We start from the raw sequence: 24,441 nt of genomic DNA on the forward strand, positions 1-24,441 counted from the left end.
TGGTCTATTAGTCCATCCATTCCATTTCCCTGGGATCTGTGTTGTCTAGTTCTCCATAATATATTTAGTATTAAGTTCAGTTTAGTCCTGAGCCATACAGTTAAATGGGCATAGGGGTTGCTGGCACTCCAAAAAGAGAAGACATTTTAAAGCGGTTTTCAGGTTAAGTTTATGACATTTTATCATCCGCCTTTCTTTATTACTGGAGACTGTTTGAAGAGTCCCTTAATTTGTGCTGTGAACTGTTTCTCATATAAGACTAAACAAAGCATTCAGAGACTCTGTTTGAAGCACATATGTTTAATTTAGAGTTTTCAAAAGCTAAAGGGCACAGTCTTTCTAAAAGCCTCCCAAATTGCATAGCGGTTATTTTGCATTATGAGAATTGGGTAATCAAAGAAACAGAAGTTCAGCAGTTCTGTCGCAAACACTAAATAAGGTAAAATCTTTTCAGTGGGACTGAGTTTGAGATTTTTGTTGAAATTTTTTTTGAAGTATATAAGCGCTTCTGGCTTGACTGCCCCTTATGTGTGTGTTGACATCGTGGCCTCGTCTAATCTGAAGCTTTTCTCAGAATTTTTCACCATTGTACCATTCCTGGCGCTGCTGTGCTGGTGATGGTTGCTGTGAACATTTTAATGTAGACAGGGCACTGGCATTTTTACGATCATGTCATCTGTCTCTGTTCAGAGCCAATTTAGATTACACAGAGGTAAATGTACCAAGGAACATTGATGCCTGGTCTACACTAGAGCTCCCACTGGTAGGAAATTAAGAAAGGAAATCTCAGTCTATAGACTCAGCCATGGCAGAATACTGATCATCCTTTTCAAACCAGAAAGGGTTACGTCCTTCAAAAGAACAGTTTTTTCTAGGAGAGAGACAAATCCCAGGCTCAGTGGAATCTGCAAGATAAACAAGTCCACACTATATAATGTGCAGAAACAGTTTATTTCAACATAAGTCATTGTTTCCATCATTCTGAAAGACACATGGTCTACAGAAAAACACTATAATTAAAAGTAACCACTTCTCTATTTGAGACTTTGAAGTTGGTCTTTCCAAAGAAGCACTATGCAATCATAGGAGATGTTAGGGGAGGGACAACCTGGGTGCTCAAGGTCTTTGAAGGGGTCTTTGACCCCTCTCCCTTGGTCACCAGTTCAAATCTCTCCCAGACTGATAGGTTCCAGGCCAGTATGAAAAGGTTTGGAGGCCTCTGTCCACTGTCTAAAGCAGGACTGTCCAACTGGTGGCCTGAGGGCTGCATGCAACCCATGAGGGGTTAAACTGCAGCCCCCGGATTCCTGAACAGCCACCACTTCCCTCATCGCAACAGCAACCATCCAGGCACCTCCTCCCTCTTCTCACTTCCGTTTTCTGTGCCTGCTTCAGGGGTTGGGCGGTGTGATATGGAGTGGCACGGGGAGCTGAGGGAGAGCTTGGGACTGTGTGGGTGCCAAGTGCAGAAATGAGTGGGAGTATCCAAGCAGCCCAGGGCCCATAGCCCCCATTGATGCAAACCCCACTGGTACACTCTGTGGGACACTCCTGGTATACAAGGATGTGCCTCCTTTGCAAGGCACATCAAAAGAGTTGGCACTGATTGTACCATGTCAACATTTTCAGCAGAGAGGCTAACAACTGCTGAGTATATTGTACTAACCTTGTGTCCCAGGGATATCTGAGTGGATTAAAGCTAACCAAGGTAAAGTCCCTCCAACATTTTGTCCACTTTAGATTCAAAATAGACTCTTCCTCCTGTCCTAATCATCCTTATAGCATACTTGTCTTCTGAGTCTCACAGTGAACTCCTGACATCCTTCATATTCCTAAATGCTTGAACTTCTTACCAATAGAGACCAGAAGATTTGTGAATGATTGTAAAGACCCACTAATGTACAAAACCCATGGTAGAAGGGAAGAGCTTTGGTGCATAGTAGCCATCCTTGAACCTCATTTTTAAACTAATGTCTCAGTATTTTGCTGAAAGGGGTGAATTTCAGATGCCTTGTAAATCCTGAATGTTATCAACAGGGTTATGGAATTACTTAAAATCACATTGTGTACCATCTATTGTTAAATTTACACATGAGATTAATGTACATTTTTTTAAGAGAAAATGTATATTTTTATCTTTTCTTTCAGTTTTACTTTGTATAGTTGTATATAATCAAATTCGCTCTTCCAAGTTTATCAGCTTGTTTCTGCAGGTCTTTTGCACAGGAATTAGAATATAAAACATTTTTTAAACAGTAAAATGTAATCTTGCAAAAGCACCCAAACTGGCCTGTCTCAGGATAGATGGAGTTTCATAACTTGCTTTTAGCTTTTAAAGTTTACTGGATAGTGATTTCAAGTTGGCAGTCTTTTTTTAACATTTGAAGCCTGATTTTATGATGTCTATATCCTTATTACTATCTTATACTATATTCTGTCTCAAGTGCCTCATGCTATAGGGTGGCAGTGGCATATTTTATCTTTGGATGGGTTATTCATTACTTTCAGCACCTGAATATGTGTTACCTATGGAGAAAAAGAGAGTAATGGCATTCTAAAATAAAACCTCTTTGTCTCCTAAAATAAAGCCTTTCTTACCTTTCTGGAGAGCGGGACAAGGGTCTGAAGGAGTTGGAATTCGCAAGAAGCAGAACAAAGAAACCAGATTTAAGTGCCAAATTTCAAAAACTTGTAGGGACTCAGAAACAAAAGACGCTTTGGCAGAAGAGTGGACTAGCCAGACATATCTGTTGATAAGGGGTTCCTTTTAACTGTGAAATTAGCCATTGCCTGTAGTATGACTAAGACCTGGTATGCACTAGTGAGTTGTGCCAATTAAACTCTCCTTTCAGTTTTCAAACTTGTGTGCATACCATCCAAACCTTCCACTTTCTGGCAGTTATGCCTGATTATAGAACAACATAAGCCTCCTGCTAGCGTAGATTTGTCAGCTCTGTGCAACATGGCTGCCTATATTTATTGTGCAATCCAAAAATATAGCATTCTCTTAAGGAACTAACCATCTGATAGTATTTCTGAGATTTTTCTGCCCAAGAGGGACACACTGACTTGAAGTTTGCCTCACTTTTATATGCCTGGGGAAGTCTCTGCAAGCATCTCTATTCCTGTTACTGGCTACCTTTCCACTGAGAGCATGACTTCTCATTCTGAGGCACATGCTGCTGCCTTCTTCAGGAAAGAGTTGCATTGTGGGGGAGATGAACCACATAAGGACAAAGCTACAGCTCTCCTACAGAAACAGAAACATTTGTAGTGGCCTTGAGGAGCATATGGTGAAATCTCCACATTCATTTTCAGCTCAATCTGTCTAAGCATTATAACAGGATTACAGGCCATGCCCTTCCATTGAGGAAGTGACCAGCACCCATCTCTGCTGCATTTAAGTTTGCAGCAACAAGTTTTAGGAGGCATCTGAAAGGAGAGGCATAACTGGCCAGTACTACACTCCTTCTCTCCATATTCAGCACCCTCCCTGCTCTAACTCCAGCAGCAGGAGGGGCAGAGCAGTGGTAATGGTGCGGGGGCAGCAGCCAGAGGTTTGCTGCTGCTTGTGGGGGATGTCACCTCTTTTTTTTGTTGTTGTTGCTGACATGCATATTGAGTGGCCAAAAAAACACCAGGTTTCCATGGGAAAAAAAGAAGGTGACATCTCTCCTAGCAACAGTGAACCTGCAGCCAGCCGCTGGTCCTCCACTAAGTGCTGTTACTACTTCTCTGCTCTCCCCACTTCCAGACCTGGAATCGGAGCTGCTGTAGAGAAGGTGTTGGCTACAGGGCAGAGGGGGACAGGAGGGTGAGGCACCCTCTAGCTCCATTGCAGTGCCCCGCTCCTTTTAGGCAGTACCCAGGGCTCTTGCCCTGCTTGCCAACCTGTTGTGATGTTGTTATCTGAGAGCAGTTGATTACAGGGCATAAAAGAAAGGATCACGGGCAGTTGGCCCAAGGCCTGTATTACCCTGCAGAATTCTATAACATGCAACACCAACAAGGTCAGATCATATATCTGTGGATGTGTGCATGTCAGTTAACCTTTACCCTTATTAATTTTTGAATCATTACAGTTGGTCATCTAAGAAAAATAAATAGGTTGTTACTGTGTATTGTCCCTACAACTCATACCCTCTTTGTACAGGAAGTAGTGGTCTTTCTGACATCACACTGTCACTGTTGTAATTTCATTCCATCTCCTTATTGCCTATACTAAGAGATTTGTTAAGCCCAGCTGTTTCCAGATAAGCAGTGCTGATGATACCCTCAAATTAGGAGGAAATTTCAGCTCATTTAGCACATAAAATCATGTAGATTCAGGCCTGGCTGTCTGCTTTTTGGATTACAGAGAAGAATCTTGAAGCAACAAATATTCAGTCTTCTTCCCTTATTGAGTTTAGACCACTGACATGTACTTGGGTACTAGAAAAGCTGGAAGTACTTTGTCTTCTTTGGATCTGTGGCCTTTTTGACTGCTGAAGCCCACTGCGGAAGTACTGTGCCCATTGTTGTTTGAGATTGTTATTGCTCCAGGCTGCTGGCTTCTCCCAACTAAGCAGATACATTTCCTCTACACTAAAAGCAAACACTTGTTAACAATTTGACCATCAGCCCCTTTCACATCTTCCATTTCTGGTTAAGATCATAAAGAAGGATATGACAGGACATCTTTCTGATACCTAGTTGGATGAAGAGCAGGTGGCTCAAGGAAAACCAATGTTGGTGTTGGTCAAAAGGGGAAAGCAGTTTGAAGAATTAGTTTCTCTTCCACTGACAATATACATCCCCCATTCATCAAAGAAGTGAAAGGGCTTGGGGTCTTTTTAACTCCTCATGAAGCATAAATGACAAAGTAATGTCTGTATCTAATTCTTTCATTACCAGCTTTCTAGGAAACTACATCCCTTTCTCCCAAATAAGAACAGACTAGTGTGTTTGTCACCTCTGGGCAGAATTACCATAGTGGACTGTATCTGAAGTTGCATTTGAAGATAATGCAGAGGCTTCAGCTGTAGAATGTGGTTGACTATCTTCTCCATGGCTTGAGGTACCATGAATGTATCAAGAGCATTATTCAAGTCCCTCTACTAGTTACCAGCAACTTTCAGTGCTGTTTTAAGGCTTTGGTTCTAATCTTGCATTTACATGAAAGACTTAATGATTGCTTCTCTTCTCTGAAAGTGTTTTTATCATACCCATCTTGTTTTCCATGTTGTTCAGTGAGTATCCAAGACAATTAGGCTAGATACAGACAGTCAAAAAGCCCAAGGCTGAATCGATTCAATCGTTGCAGGTTAGTCTAAACCAGATAGATTGAACCAATAAGCACATGAACAGATGTTCACTTTTGATTCCAGAAATGTAGCCACATGCCTGCAGTGGCCCAGGGCAGAAGCCAGGGAGCACTCCTCCCTTCTCTGTTGGAGCAAACAACTTAGGCTAAGCCTAGCCTGCCCACCCTGTGAGAGAGGGATGTTCAGGGGAGGTGCAAAGTATCCTGGGATGCTCAGTTTTCTATCCTGAGTTGACTTGAATCTGGAGAGGATCTGGGAACAGAAGTTCAGTAAAGCAATTTAACCTAAATTAGTTAAGTCTGATACTACATCCATCCAGGTTTATCTTAAACCAGTTTTGGCCATTTTGAAAATGGTTTATGTGCACTGAATTTCTGTTGTGTCACAGATTTGAACCGATTTCTGATCACTTATACCGGTTTATGTGTAATTTCTGTCCCTAGACTTAGTGGTAGTGCTTCCAATACCTCAGTGACAGTATTCTATCTCTAATCTGCTAAGTAAGGACACAGCTGTTGAATACAAGTGAAGTTGGTAGCACCAGCTATTATTTAGGTTGTCCTGCTTTTCCCATTAGAAAGACCCTGTTTTTACTTAAGCTGTCTCCACTCTGTGTCTGATCTGAACCTCCTCCCCGTTCCATCCTGTTACGCGAAATATTGTTGTTAATAGTTGCTATAGTAATGCCTGTGACTGATTCTCAGTCAGAGTTCTGCAAGATCCTTTTAAGGGTGCCACACATTTGCACTACTAGTATGCAGGATTCACAACATAAACCCAGAGATTTCAAACAGGAATCTGTGGTATCAAATTTTCTGACCTGTTGTAGTCTTTCTGAGTTCTGTAAGAAGAATTGCTCTATTATTTTTCTATAATCAAGAAATGAAAGAAAGTGAAGAACTAGCATTTTCTGAGGAGTCCCTTGAATTCAAAAAGGTTCAGGACCACTGGCTAAGACAGAGCAGTTATATAAAGTTCTCTGAATGGCTGAGAGTTTCTGCTTTGTCTTCTTCTGCAACTGCTCCTGCAGACTAGAAAAGCTGGCTGACTCTTCCCCACAATTGTTCCCCAAGGCTACATAGGAAGGAAAGAAATTTGCCTGTGGATCAGGTAGTCTTCCCTGCACATGGTCTGCAAAGGTGCAAAAGAAGTGTATGACCTTGGTTGTTCCCTTTTTACCCATGTCTCCCCAAAGCAGTTGTTCTTGCTTTTTTATGACTTTTTAGCCTGAACAGTTGAAGTTTGACAAATTTCCATGCTGGGTGCTTGCCTGAGGTTGCTATTTTTCAGTTTCAACAAAAAAAAATGTTTCAGCCATTTCCTAGAATGGGAAAAAAATGTGTTGTTTTGCCCACATTTTAAAAATATGTATAACCATTTTTTTTTAATAAAACAAGCTCTGGGTCCTTTCGGTGTTGGAGCTAGGACTTGAAATTTGGCAGGGTATTTATTTCCTCTTGTGCCAGGGAAGTGACTTTGCTGTTCCCATGAACAGTTGCCCAAATTTGGCCATATTAGAGGCAGATGAAAAGTCCCAGTTCTTGTGTGCTAAGTAGAGTCTTTCAGAAGATTTTATCCATGCTAACACACTTAAGATAGGTCCGTGTTGCACTGGAGTACACGTTTGTATCTCTGCCTCTGCCACAGAATTTTTGTGTGATACTGGACAATCTACTTAAACCAAGCTAGTGACAGGTAGTTGCTAGTTGTGTGTTCCTGAACACTCACAGCTGCATCCAAGGTAAATGGAAGCTCTATGATACTAAGCACTCTGAAAAATCAGATCTTAGGTGTATCTGCTTCAGCACCCAGAATGAATAGACATGTTTGACCTTAATCCCTCTGGGCCTCACATCCCCATTTGTAAAACAGGGATAAGTCTTGCATCCTCTCAGAGAGTTGTCAAGATAAATCTATTAATGACCATGAAGCACACACATAGTCTAAGGAAGAGACTCTTAGAAAAGCCCATGGTAAAATTAAAATGTCTTTATTCAAGGCAAGGTTTCAGTAATATGCAGTAAATAATTCATGGGGGCACACACACTGAGTAATGGGGCTGTAACAAAATGTTGAACAACTCATTCAGTTAGCTCTGATCACTCTGCTCTGATTAAGGCTGGGGTTATGTGGCAAAATAGTTTGTGGTTATGTAGTTAAAGACTATTGTAGTACATTTGTACAGAGGTCTGACTTACCATTGTACCAGCAACTTTAATTCTGACATTTCCTAAATGTCTGTAGTGCTCAAAAGTTTAATACAATTTGTGTGTGGTTATTACAAAAGCCCATATAATAAACAAAATATCCAAATATTTCAACCATTTCTAAAAAAATAGAAACAAATTAGATACAGCAGGAAATTCAAGCATCCCAAGAGGTAGAAGATGAGTGAAATATTGCCTAAACATCAAAGCCAGTATATCATGGCCATCAAATGCAGTTGATATTGTGAGTGGATGTTGACTTCTCTTAAAATGACTAGTATGATGAGTTAATAAACCTTTATGGTTTTTAGAACAAGAAGTCAGTTTGTTCATTGCTAGGCAGCTTCTAACAATTTCCATCAAGAATTTTGTGAAAACCTCTATGATGGCTGTGAATTTCAAATGTGTAAGGACCCTTCTACCCTGCCTTTGAAATAAAGGACAGTCAGTGCTCAAATATGAGATCACATTTCTCTCAATGAGTTTTTTCTTTAAAAAACAAACTAACCTGGTAGCAGCATGCAGTTGGATATGTCATAACCAAGCATTCCCTCTATCCATTTCATATATTATTAAAAGAGATGTGAAATTAGATGCCAAAAACGTTGTATGCAATGATAACTTACAAGATTAGTTCAGTGGTAAACAATACTTTTTTTTTATTAATTTGTATTTGTTTGCATGGGTGACATTAATTAATGTTGTCTCAGACCTCAATATTCTTGAATTTTTTTTTTTTTTTAAGTAAAAAAGAAGCTTACTGAGTCATTGCCTAATTTTTCAGGCAGTCATGAATCAGAGTTTTTGCCATTTAGATAAAATTGTATATGTAGAGAACATATGCATTAAACTGTATGGCAGCACAAAAGCAAGAGAAACTCAGCTATGCATATTAGTTTGCTATGCATATTAGTTTTTCATAGTTTCTTTTGTGTTTAGAAAATAAAACTACTGTAACCTTTTATAAACTCTCACTAAATCTCTTTATAATGTGACTCATTCTCTATGAGTAAATCCCTCTTGCTTCTTTAATTGTCATAAACACTGAAAAAGTAGAGTCCAGGTTTGAGGCCTCATATTTAGGGTTTACTTGGTCCCTCAGCCAAAACTGCAATAGAGGTGTTCTCTAAGTAGGGATTTCCAAAAGTTGACTCTGGTCAGAAGTCTCCAAGTTTTGATATATTTTGAGGGAAACGCTTTTTCACCCCTGTAGTGTGCTTCTCTGGCCAATTACTATATTAAAAAGTGATGCCTAAATAGGTAAGAGAAGGTAATCAAAATGATTAAATTGTGCTGAATCAAAAAGTGAATGAGAAGGCTTTACTTTGAATCAGCTAATTGTTTAAATTTTTTAAAGGAAGTGTTTCTATTCCTGGGACAGAAGAGGTAGCTGGAACTTCCTCTGACATATTTTTCATTTTAAGACCAAGACTAGTTTGACAGCAGGATTTGTACCTTTATAACTAACTATTACTATTTAACTTTATGACTTGTAGAAGCTTGTTAGGTTCAGTGACTCATTTACGTAGATGAAGTTATTTTTAGAGGTATAATTTGTTCTATTTAGAAAGGCAAAAAAAGACTTGGTAAAGAGTTAGATTCTTCATTATGGTTTACAGGGCTCATGAATCCAGTAACCATGCAAAAGATGACTAAGCAAGGGGTCTATTGGTACTTTCAGGAATTTACAGACATGAGTCATCCACTTATTGTCTGCAGACACACCATCAAGGTATCTTGTGAGTCAGCTGTGATTTGGAAATAGCCCGGGCATTCAACATGAGTACTTTTTTTGTAGTTCATAAGTATCCAGTAAATAATATGCCAAACCAGAGCATGTTTTGTAATGTTTGCAGTTCAGATGCTCGCTTACAAAAGTGTTTCATTTGTCAGTGATGCAGTATACATGGTGAAATATAGATGTGAGCTATGATTGATATAATTATGGCAATTCTAACTTGTATCCACTTTTTGCAATAGACAGGCAGATTTTATTCTGTAATGCTATATAAAAATGCAATATCACTCACTCGTATAACTAGCTAAGAATAAAAATCTCCTCTGACACACCCATGCCACCACAGCAAAAACATAGGTGTGACTGAGCCCAGAATTTGACCTTTTATGTTCAAAATACTTGGTAAATACTCACTGATTAGTTTGCTTATTTTACATGCAATGAAGAATGTGGGTCACATTGAAACCTGGCATAAACAAGTGCTAATTAGTTTGCTTCAATAGCTTTATACCCCATAGTGCCAAAAGTGTATTTGGCCCTTACGATCTACTTCTGAAATAATAGAGATGCCTGTAACATTTTTAAAGCTGGGGCCCATTTCCTGTTTACTGGACTTATAGGTGTGGTTGTGCTCCGTAATTAAGGTCAGATAATTTGCTTGGTGTGGGTTTGGTTTGGCTTATATCTTTACTAAGAGAAACACTTAATGTAGAAAAGGGAGTTTTAGTTATCCTTTGTGTTGCCAAGAGGGCACTAATAGAAGGCAACCAGTGTTTTTCAAAATCTGTCTTGAAGTTCAAAATAGTACCAGTCTTTGCCATATAATAACAATATACACTTAAACTTATCTATTTCATCTGTCCGATTCCACAGTTCTCATTATAATTGACTTCTGAAAATTCTTACAAATGTTTTGGTTAATAAAAGTATGAAACATTTTCCTTTTTTATTCTATTATAATATATTCATTAGGGAAAAAAATAGAGATGCACCAATATATTGGTGCCACATCAGATTGGCACTGATGAAAGGAAAATTAACATTATCCGCCATCAGCTTTTTTTGGTCAGTGTAGCCAATAATGTACCAATAAATATCATAGGCCTCTGGCTGTGGCTCCCAGATGCCACATGCATACATGCACCAACCAAGAATGCAGCTGGGCAGTTTAGAGAGTGGTGCCCTGTAGGTAAATCTGTGGAGGGAAGGGGTGTTGGGGGTGCAGATCGAGGCCCCTGCAGTGAGGGAGGGAGTGGGACTGAGGCTGGGGTTGGGGCTGGGTGGCGAGTGGAGCAGGATGGAGCTGCATACAGCTCGTCTAGGCAATCAGCATCCCGGCGCTTAAAAAATGGTGGCAGGGGCACTTGAACTAAAGTTCATCAAATGAGCTTTAGTTAAAGCACCATCACCACCATTTTTAAGTGAAGGGAAGCTTTTAGGATCAGAGCCCTACTGACTGTGTTCTCGCATTGTTGGCCCATGTTCATCTTGGAGTCAGTAATGACTCCAAGATCTCTTTCTGCCACTGTGCTTTCGAGAAGGGAGTTCCCCAACCTATAGGTATGCTGCTGGTTCCTAATGCCCAAGTGCAGGACCCTGCACTTGTCAGTAGTGAATCCCATTCTATTTTCATTTGCCCAACCCTGTAACCTGTCCAGGTCCTGGTGTATTCTGTCCTTCCTTTCTAGCGTGCCCACCTCACCCCAAATCTTGGTGTGGTCTGCGAATTTAAACAGACTGCTCTTCACCCCATCCTCCAAGTCCTTAATAAAGAAATTGAACAGTGCAGGCCCGAGGACTGAGCCCTGGGGAACCCCACTGCCTGCTTCCCTCCAGGTCAAAAATGACCCGTCCACCACCACTCTCTGAGTACGACCCCTTAGTCAATTTGCAATCCATCTGACTGTGTAGGCATCAATGCCACAGTCACCTAGCTTTTTAATGAGAATGGGGTGGGAGACAGTGTCAAAGACTTCTTGACGTCCAGAAAGACTACGTCCACCGTGACACCTGCATCCAGTGATTTTGTGACCTGATCGTAGAAGGCAATCAGGTTGGTTTGACAGGACCTGCCCTTAATGAAACCATGCTGGTTGCCCTTGAGCATCATCCCTGCTGCTGGCCCATCACAGATATGCTTCTTGATAATCTTCTCAAAGAACTTCCCCTGGATTGAAGTGAGACTAACAGGCCTATAGTTGCCCAGGTCCTCCCTCTTCCCTTTTTTAAAGATAGGAACCACATTGGCCCTCTTCCAGTTATCCGGCACTTGGCCAGAGCACCACAAGTGCTCATAAAACCATGCTAGGGGCCCCGCGATAACCCCTGCCAATTCCCTCAACACCCTGGGGTGGTGAGCATCTGGACCTGCTGATTTGAACATGTTTGGCCCCTCCAGAAGTTCTCTGACCCAGTCCTCCCTGACCCTAGGCTTGGCAGAGTTTCTCCTGAGTCCATCCTGAATCTCGGTAGGGGAGTCCCGGTCCTTGCACAAGAAAATAGAGGCGAAAAAATTGTTAAAGAGGTCTGCTTTCTCCTCTGGTGCGACCACCAGATTGCCAAGCATATCCTGCTGGGGCCCCACATTACCCAGGGCCTTCTTCATTCTCCCTATGTAATTAAAAAAGGACTTTTTGTTATCCTTGATCCTTGATGCTAGCCCTAGTTTCGTATCTGCCTTAGCTTTCCTAACAGTCCCCCTACAGACCTGAGTGATGGAGGGTACTCCTCTTTGGTGGTAGCCCCTCCCTTCCACTGGGTGTACGCCTGCTTTTTGGCAATCAGGCATTCACAAATGCCCTTGGTGAGTCAGAGGGGCTTTTGGGCACTCCTGCCCCCTTTGCTTCTTGTTGGGATTGTTGCCCCTTGGGCTCCTTAAAGAAAGACCACTCATCTTGGGCACCCAGTTCCCCTCATACATCCACATGAGTGAGCATGTGTCTATTGTAGCATCTCAAAACAACTTGAGATGCCACAGGAGGCACACCAGAAACTAAAAAAATGTTCCCTGTGCTGCATATTTGCAGTGTGGACTGTGATACTGGGGAATCCTGATATCAAAAGAAAGCATGCCAGAAAAAAGCGGCATAGGGTGTGCTCCTGGAGTGTAACCTGAAGCAACTGGAGGCTGGGTCCTCCAAGGAGGCACTCTAGCACCCAGCCAGAGCATCTGTATGCCTGCTGCATGCTCCTGCTGCTCCAGGATGCTACCTGAGCATGTTGGAGGAAATAAAAGTGGGTCAAGGCTGGCAGCAGTGTCTCAGACCCAGTCGCTATCCCTGGTAAGTAGGGCTGGGGGGACTGTGTGTGTGGGAGGAGTGGGTCCCCTGCCCTGGCATACAGCACCTGTTGCTGGTGGCAGCATCTAGCAGCAGGCCCTCAAGGTGTTCATGGCCCTCTACAAGCAGAGTCCCCCAGCAGTGCTGCCTGAACCCAAGGGATGCATGTGGTGCACAGAGCCTGCCTGGCCCACTGGTGTGTGCCTTCAGGCAGAACTGGGTGGCTCCTGCCATCACCCACATCTCCCAGCACTGCAGGCTTTCACCATTGGGCTGGGCCAGCTCCTGCCTCCACATGGCCTGCATGCCATCAGGCTGGGCTGGATCCTTCCTCCATGTGGTGGGCATGTGGAGGCAAGAGCTGGGCTAGCCTGATAGCATGTGGCTTCTGCCTGCAGTGCCAGGAGCCCTGGGTGGTGGTAGAAGCTGGCCTGGTTCTGAAGGCATGCACCAGCAGACTGGGCCAACTCTGTGCCATGTGAAGCTCCTAGGTCTCAGGTGGTACCACGCACCACAGTGTGACTCTGCCTGCAGTGGGCCATTAGCACCCTGAGGGCCTGATGCTGGCTGCTGCTGCTTCTGCCACTGGTGGGGCTGTGCACTTCTGGGATGCGGGGGGCAGGTATGTGGCGGGCCCCCCACCCCAAACCTCCCCACACCCCCACTCACAACCCCCAAACCCACAAGCCAACCCTACAGACTCCCCACCCACAAACCTCATACCCATGAACTGCCCCACAATCCACCCACAAACCTCACACAACCCCCATACCCACCTCTATACCCACCCACAAACCCCCCAAAACCCATCCCACAAACCCCACATGCACCCCCACACTGCTTCCCCACTCCCCCTGCAAAAACCACACATCCTCCCACAAATCTCACACCCTGCATGCCCAGCCTCTAGACAGGACAGGACCTGCTGGTGGGAACCACAGCTGCAGAGGCAGCTGCCATACTGTAGCTCTGCCCTGTGCCCACACTGGTGCTGGGACTTGCGGCCCTGACTGGAGGGGGGTGCTCCTGGTCCCAGAAACCACATGGGGGTATGATGGGCTGTGGGGAGGGGTGGAGGTGGCAGCAGGGTTGAGTGATGGGCAGAGCAGGGATTGAGGTGGCAGTGGGGTCTGTGGGTGTCTGTGATGGGCCAGGGGTGTCAGCAGGGGTGTGTCTGAGAGAGAGAGCTGGGGGTGGGGAATGAGGGAGTGGTCCATGTAAAAGCATCCACCAGAGCTGGGCTTTGAAACCCCCCAGTGTCACCCTAGAGCAGCCTGTGCAGGGGGAGGCCAGCCTAGATGGGAAGGGGCTTACCCAGCCCAGTCCCTGAGCTCCAGTCAAGGGCTTCCCAGGAAGAGCTTGTGGACTGCGGGGGCCTGGGCACAGGGATCAGAACAGCAAGGGCTGGCACTGCTCAAAGCCACAAAGCAGTGGTTGGGACAGCTGCAGCTGGACCCATGTCCTGGTGCTGGGAGGGAGCTGCTGCCAGGAGGGAGCGAGTGTGGGGCAGGCAGGGGCTATGGGTCAGGAGTGAGGGGCACTTAGGGAGGCTGTGTGTTGGGAGTGAGGGATGAGGGCAGGGGCAGGGCACTGGCATATCAGTGCTACTCAGCACCACAAAGCACCTGTGGCTCCTGCTGCAGCTGCCCCCCACATCCTGGTGAGTAAAGGGGGCAGGGGTAGCTCTGATTTTTCTGTGATAAACCAGAAACAAACACCAAAATGCATAGATATTTAGAATGTATTTTATTATTATGAACAAGGCACTGGTAGTTTTCCAACTTGCTTTAAAATTGTAACTATGTCAATAAAGTAACTGATCTCTCTCTCTTACTTTCTCTCTCTTCCCCATATATATAATATGTATGTTTGTATGTATATAGTGAAGTTTCATTTCAGTTGTGAAAGAATGTGATATTGTGGGGTACTTTAATGAGAGAATTTGGGTTTTATTTGTCAGAAAATTTGCAATTTTTAAACAGGAAACACCAGGATCCCTGCTGGTGAGGCAAATGGTGGGACCCAGGTAGAGGAGCCTGCCCAGGCCCAATACCATTCGTGCCACATCTCACCTACTACTTTACAATGATCTGTTTAGTCCACCGAAAGCCTGCCTTGCCTCACAGTGCCCCTTATGGAGCAACCTCTCCAATCAGGACCTGTCTTGCAGATACTCTTTCAATCAAGAAAACGCAAGAAGTCACAAATAAATTCCTTATGACAAACCCCACTAGTCAACTTGCTGGCTTTGAACTTAACATGCTGAGAGTGGTCTCTGCTAAACAGGTTCAGGACAGGCCAAGGCAGTGTTCCCTCTAAGCTGCATGGTGTGTGCACACCATGCAGCTTAGAGGGAACGCTGGGTCAAGGCCCCTGTGCAGCCAACCTCCACCGCTGGGGCCTCAGTGCTAATCCATTGTGCTTGCAGAGAGACACTGTGTCACGCATTATTGAGGAGTATCCCCTTTACAAACTGAGGCAGATTAATAACTTTGAACGCAGTTAACGAGGAAACTGTTGCTTGGCTCTGCGGATTTGTATTAACTAAATACATAAATAAATAGTGCCACCCAAAGCCCAACTGTGCAACCGTGGCCCATTGGCAGCTGGCCCAGAAGTGTAGGCGGCTCTGCTGCAGTGCCCATATCACAGCCCAGGTGGCTGTGCAGTCCCTGTCCCGGTCTGGCAGGTGCGCAGCCATGGGGCCGCAGGTCCAAGGGGCGGATGTTGTCATAAGGGCCACCAGGTCACAGCCAGACTGCTGCAGTGGGTAGAGGGTGTAGGGGCCACTGTAGGGTAAGGCTGCTTCAGTCCACAGCTGGCACAAGGGGCTAGTGTCCCCAGATATCAATTGGCCAGGTCTCAGAAGGTCCTGAGGTCAAATAGCCCTGAGCTGCTTGCCAAGGCAGCTTTTTATATTGCTGGGGCCACCACAGGTGCTGGCCCCAGCCTCTGGCTCCCCCTGGCTGAAGATCTGGGAAGATCTGGGCAGGGTCAGTTTGCCCCAAGTGGCACAATTTGCCCCCACCAAAGTGCGTGTTCAGGCACATGTGCTGAGGCACAAATCTCCAGCACAAATCTGTGCTGCCGCTGCAAGTGCATGTACCTGCATGTGTGGTTGTGCCCAAGGATTTAAAATAGGAATCCCAGAGTGCTGAAACCATTCTTACCTGTTAGGGTCTTTCTGAGTTCTTTTCAACAGAAGAATTGTTCTAATATTTTTCTGTAGTCAAAAAATGAAATTTATAAGCAGACACTTTCCAAGGGGTACCTCAAGCCTATCGCAAGGTGTCCAGAGTCTAAAAAGATTGAGAACCAGTGTTCTAGTATAAGAGGCTTTTTCTTAAAAAACAGACATTTGGTTTAGTTAATTGAAGGAGAAAAACACTATTACTGACTCTTTGACAGCTTGATTTTTGACACTATTAACAAAGAACTGAAATGCTTCCAATAAGAAGATAAATGAAAGAAGTAGAGCTGATATTGTTTAACTTCATCACTAAAGTTTGCTATCCATTATGCTCATTTAAACAGGCAAATGTACAACGTTTGTTTTTCTACCCTCCACCCCCCACAAGGAATTGTTGTAACAGAAAAGGTAGATAATAACTACGCTAAGTGGACTGTAAGTACACAGTACTAAGAACAAAGTACATTTACAACTTCAAAACTGAGATCCAGTCCCCCTGGTTTACATTGCTTTCTACAGGAGGAACCAATAGCTTGCTAGCTGATAAATGTTTTATTGTATGGCAGTGGTTTTCAGGGATTATTATTCTTTAACAGTGTTACAAGGAGGACTTTGATATAATATTTAATCTTTGTTTTTTTCCTTAATGCAGTAAAGGTCCAAATTGATCAAACTCAGCTCATGACATTCTCTCTCAAATGCATCAAGTAAGTTGCCATGTGGGTTGAATCCCCAGTTCATGCAGAGCGTTATCACAAAATAAAACTCAGACATTGGGTCACTAAGCTGCCAGACACCAATATTTTAAATGATCTGTTTTTGTCTGGGCCCACAGCAGGAATACCACATTCGGTTTTGTGCAACTCATTTTCACTAACATGTGAAACAGACGGATTGCTGTGCTCGGAGAGCTTGATTTTGTGGATATGGGGCTAAGGCTTTGATAAAAGAGGACAAATATTCAAAAAGTATGTAAACCAAGCAAGGAGAGCAACAATAGTATCAAACTGAGAGAAAGACAATTTAGGCTGAAAACCAGAAAAATCTTTCTGACATTGATATCTTGTAGACAAAGGAAATACTGGAAGCCTCACACCTTAAAACATTTTAAAATGTAATATACATAGCACTAGCAAATATATGGGAGGGAACAACTGTGCTGTGCCATGAATATGGGTTAGGTGATATTACAAGCTTTTTCCACTTCCAATGTCTCTCATTCCAAGTGATTCTCCAGTCTGTGATTGTTTCCTCTTCTGGCTCTATGTCCCACTTTATTGACTCATGCTCAACTTCTCATTAGGGAGAACTGTCAAGTCACAGATTAAGAATTCTTAGACCAGGTGTTGGCAACACTTTTGGGCAAAGTGCCAAAAGCACCCACAACCTTGACTTGTAAGATGTTAGTGTGCCAGAGGTGGATGGCAGGGAAGCTGTGAGGGGCCCAATCCTTGTGGCAGTGCAGGTCCAGCCCCTTCCCCATTGTTTGTCCCAAGGTGTGTGCGCCAAGCAAAATACCTTTGGCTGCCATGCTCTGGCACCTGTGCCAGGGGTTGCCTAACCCTGTCTTAGACCATAAACTCACATGAATGAGCTACAGTTTTACCAGATTATTGTAGTCTTGTTAGAAATGGCTGAATGACTGAAAAACTTGAGTCACATACTACTTTACCTCAGGTGTCCTTTCCTCTTTTCAAGTTAGTGAAATGAATAGTTTGAGGATGTTAAATATGGTTTAGGTGATTTGAGGGGCAAATCCCACCTATTGTAGATGATGTAAATTTCCTCTACAATGTTATTAGGTTTGGGATCAGGTTAATTTATGAGTAAAAACAGTTAAAAAAAACCAATGATTGCTGGAGGCTAATAGAACTAAAAGGAGACTCAAGAAAATGTTCTACTTAAAAAAAAAAAAAAAAAAAATGTTTGACAATGAAAATGTCAAATAAATAAGTGTTTGGAATACTGACTGTTATAGGCTTATTTGTTTCTAACAGACCTGGCTAATCTTGAAACAGCTCCTTTCCCTTAGAGTTATAAGCAAGGGGAATTAAAAGAGATAGGATCAAATTTTTGGAGGCTTATGAATAAGACATTTTTATATCAGCGGCTTTTGTATTTGTTTACTTAACACAGATGAATGCAAATTGTGATTACTTTGTTCTGTTCTGTATTATGTAATTAGCTCACTTTATAGCCTTTACTGAGTCATTTAACCTCTCTAAGCCTCAGCTTGACCACCTGGAAAATGGGATTGCTGCTACTTGGATCTCTTGCAAGAATGTCAAAAGGATTGATTAAGGCTGATAAAGCACTCTAAAATTCTTGAATGAAAGGCTCTATAAAAGGACAGCATTACTTTATTTCTTAACAGAATGTATTTTAAAATTCTTGAAAGTAGAAATTAAGCTAGATTTTTTTTTTTAATTCTTCGCTACATTAAGCTCTTTTGTGACAAAGGATCAGACTGAACTCTTGGAAGCACTGTGATTAACTTGTAAATATGCAAGATAAACATGTTTGTTCTGACCATTTGCTTTGTAAAATAAAATACCTCTGTTACGGGTAAATCAGGACGTACAACAGCATAATGGAACACATGTTTGTTAGAATTGCCAAAGGAGTATTAAAATAACACATCACCTTCCTTTTTATTTAAGATCTGGTTAGAAGCATTTCTTAAAATGAGTTTTGAGTGGCAGGTAGAAATGATATATTTCACAATGAAGATAAGAAAAAGTATCTCTCATATCATCTTTTTTTATTTTTCTTTCTTTTCTTTTTTTTTTTTTTTTTACTATCTTTGCAGTTGACCTACCCCTTTATTTTCCTCGAGACCAGCCAACTCTAACATTTCAGTCAGTCTATCACTTCACTAATAGCGGACAGCTATACTCCCAGGCCCAGAAGAATTACCCTTACAGCCCACGCTGGGATGGCAATGAAATGGCAAAGCGAGCAAAGTAAGTCAAACTGTTATTTCATGCTAGAATTCCACTGTTTGGTGGTCTTCTGTTAAGTATTGAGTTATAGATTTGATTATGCACATTGGGCATTCTGTCTTATATTACAGTTTTAATATTTACAGATATTAATGTAACTTCGATATTTTAATATTGTTAATGTTTTTATAGTAGTAAGTAGTATTAAAGGGCCAATGTAGGCACTGTATTAACAGAGGAGAGGACACTGTCCCTACCCTAAAGAGTTTATAATCTAAGAAGCAAACGAGACAGACATGAGGTGAGGAAAGGTATGTAACATGTAAGCAAAGCGAACAGGATAATAACAGCAAGTGCTTTGTTAGCTTCATGACACATTTGTGGAAGGTGGGTTGATTTAGCAAGGAGGGGATCAACACAATGGAAAATAGGAGAGGAGAGAGAAGAGACATCAACGAGAAGGAAATGAGGGACAGGGTAAGGGAGAAAAGATTATGAGACAGGTATGGGAGACGCAGATGATGTGATGAGAGATGGGGAAGAGGAAGGGAAGACATTTGGAACAAACAGCTGGTCAGTACAGGGCAAAACTGCTGAAAGTTCTCTGAACATCTAGGCTAGAGACAGAGATTACACATAAACCAGTATAAGTGCTTGGAAACTGGTTCAAATCTGTAATACAACAGAATTCCAGTGCACATAAACTGCTTTCAAAATGACCAAAGCCAGTTTAAGATAAACTTGGATGGATGTAGTATCAGACTTAACTGATTTAGGTTAAATTGGTTTATTGAACTTCTGTTCCCAGATCCTCTCCAGATTCAAGTTAACTCACAATACCGCAGCATTCCAGGATGCTTTGCACCTCCCCCACAAACCACCCCTCACCTTGCAGAGTGGGTGGGCTAACTTTGGCCCAAGCTGGCTGCTCCAGCTGAGCAGGGAAGTATACTCCAATGCCCCCCAGCTTCTGGCCTGGGCAACTGCAGGCATGTGGCTACATTTCTGGAATCAGAAGTGAATGTCTGTTCACTTGCCTATCAGTTCAGTCTCCACAGCATAGACTAACCTACAAAGACTGAATCGATTCAGTCTCCAGCTTTTTCACTGTGTACTTAGCCCTAGCAGTTCCCTTTCAGCAAAACAGTTCAGTCTGTTTCTTCTGCAGTTTTTCTCCAAGGTCACATTGCAAAAGGGGAGGAGTGGAGCAGGGTTGTATAACATGAATCCTAGTTTCCTATGCAGTTCCCCTCCTCTTACAGTTGTGGGTTAAGGAAGATTTGGGGATGGGAGAGGGTTGCCTCAACTTGGTCCCTATTTATCTCCTCCCCTCCAGTTTAGCAGTCCCTGTTTTGGCTGCTTTTTTCAGTTACTCCTGTTAGCTGGAGTCTCTGCATGCAGTAAGTTGAGTTTGCAAGACACTTATATTTTAATACATAGTACAGTATTAATGTTAATGAGCTACTTTTCTGTATTGCAAGGATCTAAGTTCTATAATAAAACAACTAAGAACAATGCAAAAGACTAGAAAAGATAGAAACTAAAATACAATTCTTATTATAAGACAACGTTAAGGCAGCGAATCAGCAACACAAATTTCCCCCCCCAGTAAAGCAATATGGGCAAAGGCCATACTTGGATTTTGCAAATTCTAAAACTGTTGAAACAGGAATAACTGAGAGTCTACAGATTGAAAGTAAACATACAGCAGATGTTGAAATCAAAAAACATAAATAAAATGACATCTCAGAATGAAGAATTTTGAATGTCAAAATCAAAAGATGACAAATTTGCAGAAGAGATTTTAAGGAATTCAAATTAAAATATTTAAATTTTGCAAAACCAGGCAAAATTGCATGATTGTAAACTTTTAATTTGAAGAGGATGAAAGTAAACAGTGTATAACTAGAGCTTATAATGCTTGAAATAATATGGAGAATATCTAGGATTCAGGATGACACACTGGTAGAATGTTGGTGTTTTTTTGTTTGACTCCTTGGGAGAGCTGTCTCCTGTTCAAACACATTATTTTTGTCATCTTAGGGTTTTTGTTTGGTGTTTCCATGCCAATGTGAGAATACCATGTTTTATGTTTAAAAGAATGAAATAAATTATAACTAGGAAGCACCATTATGACTTATTTCCCGCCTGTACACTTTAATACACTTGTTTTGTGGGAGGTTGTATGCAAGCAAATCCACTCTCTGCTTGTAAACAACAATGCTTAAAAATGTGTTAGAAGGGTTACTTAGGGCAAGCAAACATGCTTTTATCACAACCACCTGAAAATTTTTTTTTAGTGTCACTGTCTCTGTGCAATAGGGCAAAGTGGTTACTGATAAAAATCTGTTAATTAAAACAAGTCAGGTAACACATTTGAAACACCACTGATTTTCCTAGCATACACAAAATGTTTGCCTCACATGTGAACTGGTTCTTCAAAAAATTTCTTAAATATGCAGCTACAATAAGAAAATATAGTAAATTATGAAAAGTTAGCACACTTGCTTGGGGTGTACGTGTGAAGTAAAACATCTCTGTGTGGTTTCCATGGGAAAGCTCTCTCGGGTTTTTTTTTTTGTCTTAAATAGGCATTCAAATGTGTATAAATGGGGTCTTTAAAGAACATGCAGAGTCAAAGCCTGGGATTTCATGAAGGAATATTGTAAATAAAGCTTGTTTGTTTATACAAATTAAATTCAGTTATCAGCGCACTCTGGCTTAATTTCTGTTCTGATTCTGTTGCAGCCCCTTAGACTTTAGCTGAGCTTTAGGGAATGCAAAATTGGGCTGGAATTACCCCTTTTTACTAGTATTAACTGAAGTATAATATCTACTTGTCAATAAGTAGCAGAAAAAATGGAAAGCTGATATCATAGTAAAATAACTTTAGGGTTTAAGGTCTTCATCCAACTTGGACCATGTGCAGACTGAACATTTTCTACCAGGAGAATCTTTATTCTCCTGGTAGAAAACAGAAGTATGCAGACATTCAGAATTTTTCTCCCAAAGCAAAAATGGCCACTCCAGGAGAAAATTAACCTGGGAACAACCAGAATTAAATCACTCCTGGGAGAGTTTCCCTGGGAAACTGAACCAGCTATGCATGTAGCCTTCTGAGAGAAATTCCCTCATCCCAGTATGCTTTGTTCCTGCCTCCCTCCTTGGGTGCAGGGAGACAGTACGTCACTCTGGCTGGACTCTAATGCTCCAGTTAAGTAGGGAGCAGAACAATCCCTGGAGTGCTTTGGGGCTGGGAAAGCTGAGGCAGCTGTCTCCCCTTTACATGAGCAGTCTAGGTCTGGGTCCAAAACTAAGCCACAGCTGTACCCCACCTGTATTACTGTGGACCTGAATGGCCCGGGGTCCACTCAGGCTGGACCAGAACTGGCTAAACCACCACTACTGTACCCAGACCTGGCAGACCTTGGCATTCCCAGCACATGGACCAATTAGACACCAGGCCCCCATTAGACCCTCTTCCCTTCTCCATACACGGGCCCAGCAGAATCATCCCCTCCATTCCCTGACCTAACAGATCGTGCATCCCATTCCCAGGCTCAGCAAACACAGCTGCCCCCCAGCCCCCACACCACCCTGCACAGACCCAGCAGTAAGTTGTCTGTCACCTGTCTCTAAGCATACAGAAAAACCTGCTAAGCATGATGGGCTGTGTGCTCTGGGGCCCCCTGGCAGGCTAAAATGAGCACCATAGGCTCTCTGGTCCTCAGTCACTCAGTTCTTCCAGTGTCTGTTCAGGGTTTCCCAAGTAAATTTTTCTACTGGGGAAAAAAACAGGATAATTCTTCTGAATTATTTGAATGTGTGTATACCACCTTGGTTAATAAAATATTTTACTTTAAACTAGTTTCTTATGAACAGTTTTGCAATCCTTCACTCACCAGTGTACTTGCTGAATGCAACATTAATTTTGTGTGCCCCTGGGTGCTTTGTATGATTCCAAACTTCAGAGGGACTTAGCACCCTGAACTACTACAGTAGCCACAGCCAGCATCTTTCTATTTTGTGTAATAGATTTTGGTGTGACTTCTGCTAGTTCTATATTGATAGCATCCTTTATCTCAACTCATTTGCCTTCATGCCAAGTCAGATTGTCTTACCACATCTTAGACAAAATATCTAGAGATATTCTTTCCCCTTTCTTTAAAACCTAGCTCTACTGGGTGGGGCCTGGAAAATTTGATTTGCATCAATGCTACCTTAGATATTCTTGACAAGTTTAATATTTACAATTCATACAAACCTTCTTTTACCTGGGTCGAAGTAAATGCTACCATACAAGCATTCTTTGGAAGGATTCACTCTCTATTGCAGTATTTCCCCAATGTGCAAATAAAAGGAGCCTCAGAAAAAATGCCATTGGAACATACACAATTAAATTACTGTTTCATATAAAGTCATGATCTTTTAACAGCAAATCTCCAAAAATTAGCTCTTATTCATCCATATATCTGCTATCCAGACCCAAACATAACCCATTTTTCTGTGTGTGTAATATGAAGTTATCTAGAAGCTGTAATAGAATAAAATAAAAAGGAAAGGACTGTCATAATGTATATGGATCATGGAAAAATGTGGCCTACACATCATGTGATGGTATTTTATAATAATAACAACAACAAAGAACTAATTATACGTGAGAGCTTTACAGCTCATGAATATAACACATTTTAAGTGGATTTTCTGTTCATCAGACCAATGTATTGGTGCACCTCTAACATTTTCTGATGGATGTTATCTTGATTTGAATTACAAGCCAAGAGAAGAAAGGAAGTTATATTTTGGTAAAGAAACAAATTATAGCATTTTTCTTTATATCATATTTGTTTATTTACATGATAACTTTAATAACAAAATATTTTAAAGATACACTACTAGAGTAAAACAGCAAATTAATAAGCATTAAAGCAGAAGATGTTCTTGAATAAAATAACATTTTATGTTAATCTAACATGCTGCTTAAATATATTACACTGTACAGTACCTTTGCACAATAAGGTCATGCTAGTTGAATAACATTTTTCATATACATTTTTGAAAATGTCTTCTTGGATAATTAAGTCTGACTCTTAAGATATGGCATGTTAGTTTCTGACAGGTGCCTGCCAGGGATCTTCAGTGCTGTCATGCATTATGTGGATTTCAGCCAAGATAGGAGGTCTGAGATACTTGTTTCTGGTCACTTCTCATTAAGGCTTTGACTGCGGGAAATAAAAAGCAACTATTAAAGATGGAGAATACAAGCACAATAGGAAAAACATAGAAATAAAACATTCTGGGATGATATGGAGAGTAGTTTTCTACAGAATGGGTAATATTTATGCATACTATCTATCACACACACACACTATTTGGATATGTAAAGTAGATGTTATTTCTATACAAAAAGGTTTTGTTATCCCAATATATTTCAGCTGTGTAATATCAACAAGAGAAATTAACAAAATAAGGCCTTTCTGTAGCCCTTATTTTTTGAGGGACTGGTTCCTTTTTACAGCCTCTGAACTACAGCTAGAAAGTCAACATTTTAAAGAACAATCAAATTTTGTCACAGCTGGTGTGCTTACTAGCCTTGTGGAATCTTTATATTTGTTTCCCCTCTTGTCTTCCATTGCTTTCAAAATTCTCACTGTCAAAGCCCTGCATAACTGCTTCTAAATACGTCTTTACTATACTATTTTCCTACATCCTCTCCTAGTCCATTCATTCTACCACATCTCGCTCACTTCTCACTTTGCAGCATCTTTCACTTTGCCTTTTGG

General features: G+C 41.9%; 1 protein-coding gene across 7 annotated transcripts in view; it reads left to right on the plus strand.

Moving 5' to 3' along the window:
- The window catches only part of BABAM2 (BRISC and BRCA1 A complex member 2), a 325,194-nt gene that overhangs the window by 250,721 nt on the left and 50,032 nt on the right, over positions 1-24,441 (plus strand). For all 7 annotated transcript variants that reach the window (XM_090046987.1, XM_090047005.1, XM_090046963.1 and 4 more), the window contains one exon: positions 18,526-18,679. In XM_090046987.1, coding sequence (XP_089903113.1) covers positions 18,526-18,679 — 154 coding nt within the window. The remainder of the gene's footprint in view (positions 1-18,525; positions 18,680-24,441) is intronic.

The sequence above is a fragment of the Crocodylus siamensis genome, chromosome 1, assembly GCF_052110815.1.
Source record: "Crocodylus siamensis isolate JL-2025a chromosome 1, ASM5211081v1, whole genome shotgun sequence".
Classification (NCBI taxonomy): Eukaryota; Metazoa; Chordata; order Crocodylia; family Crocodylidae; genus Crocodylus; species Crocodylus siamensis.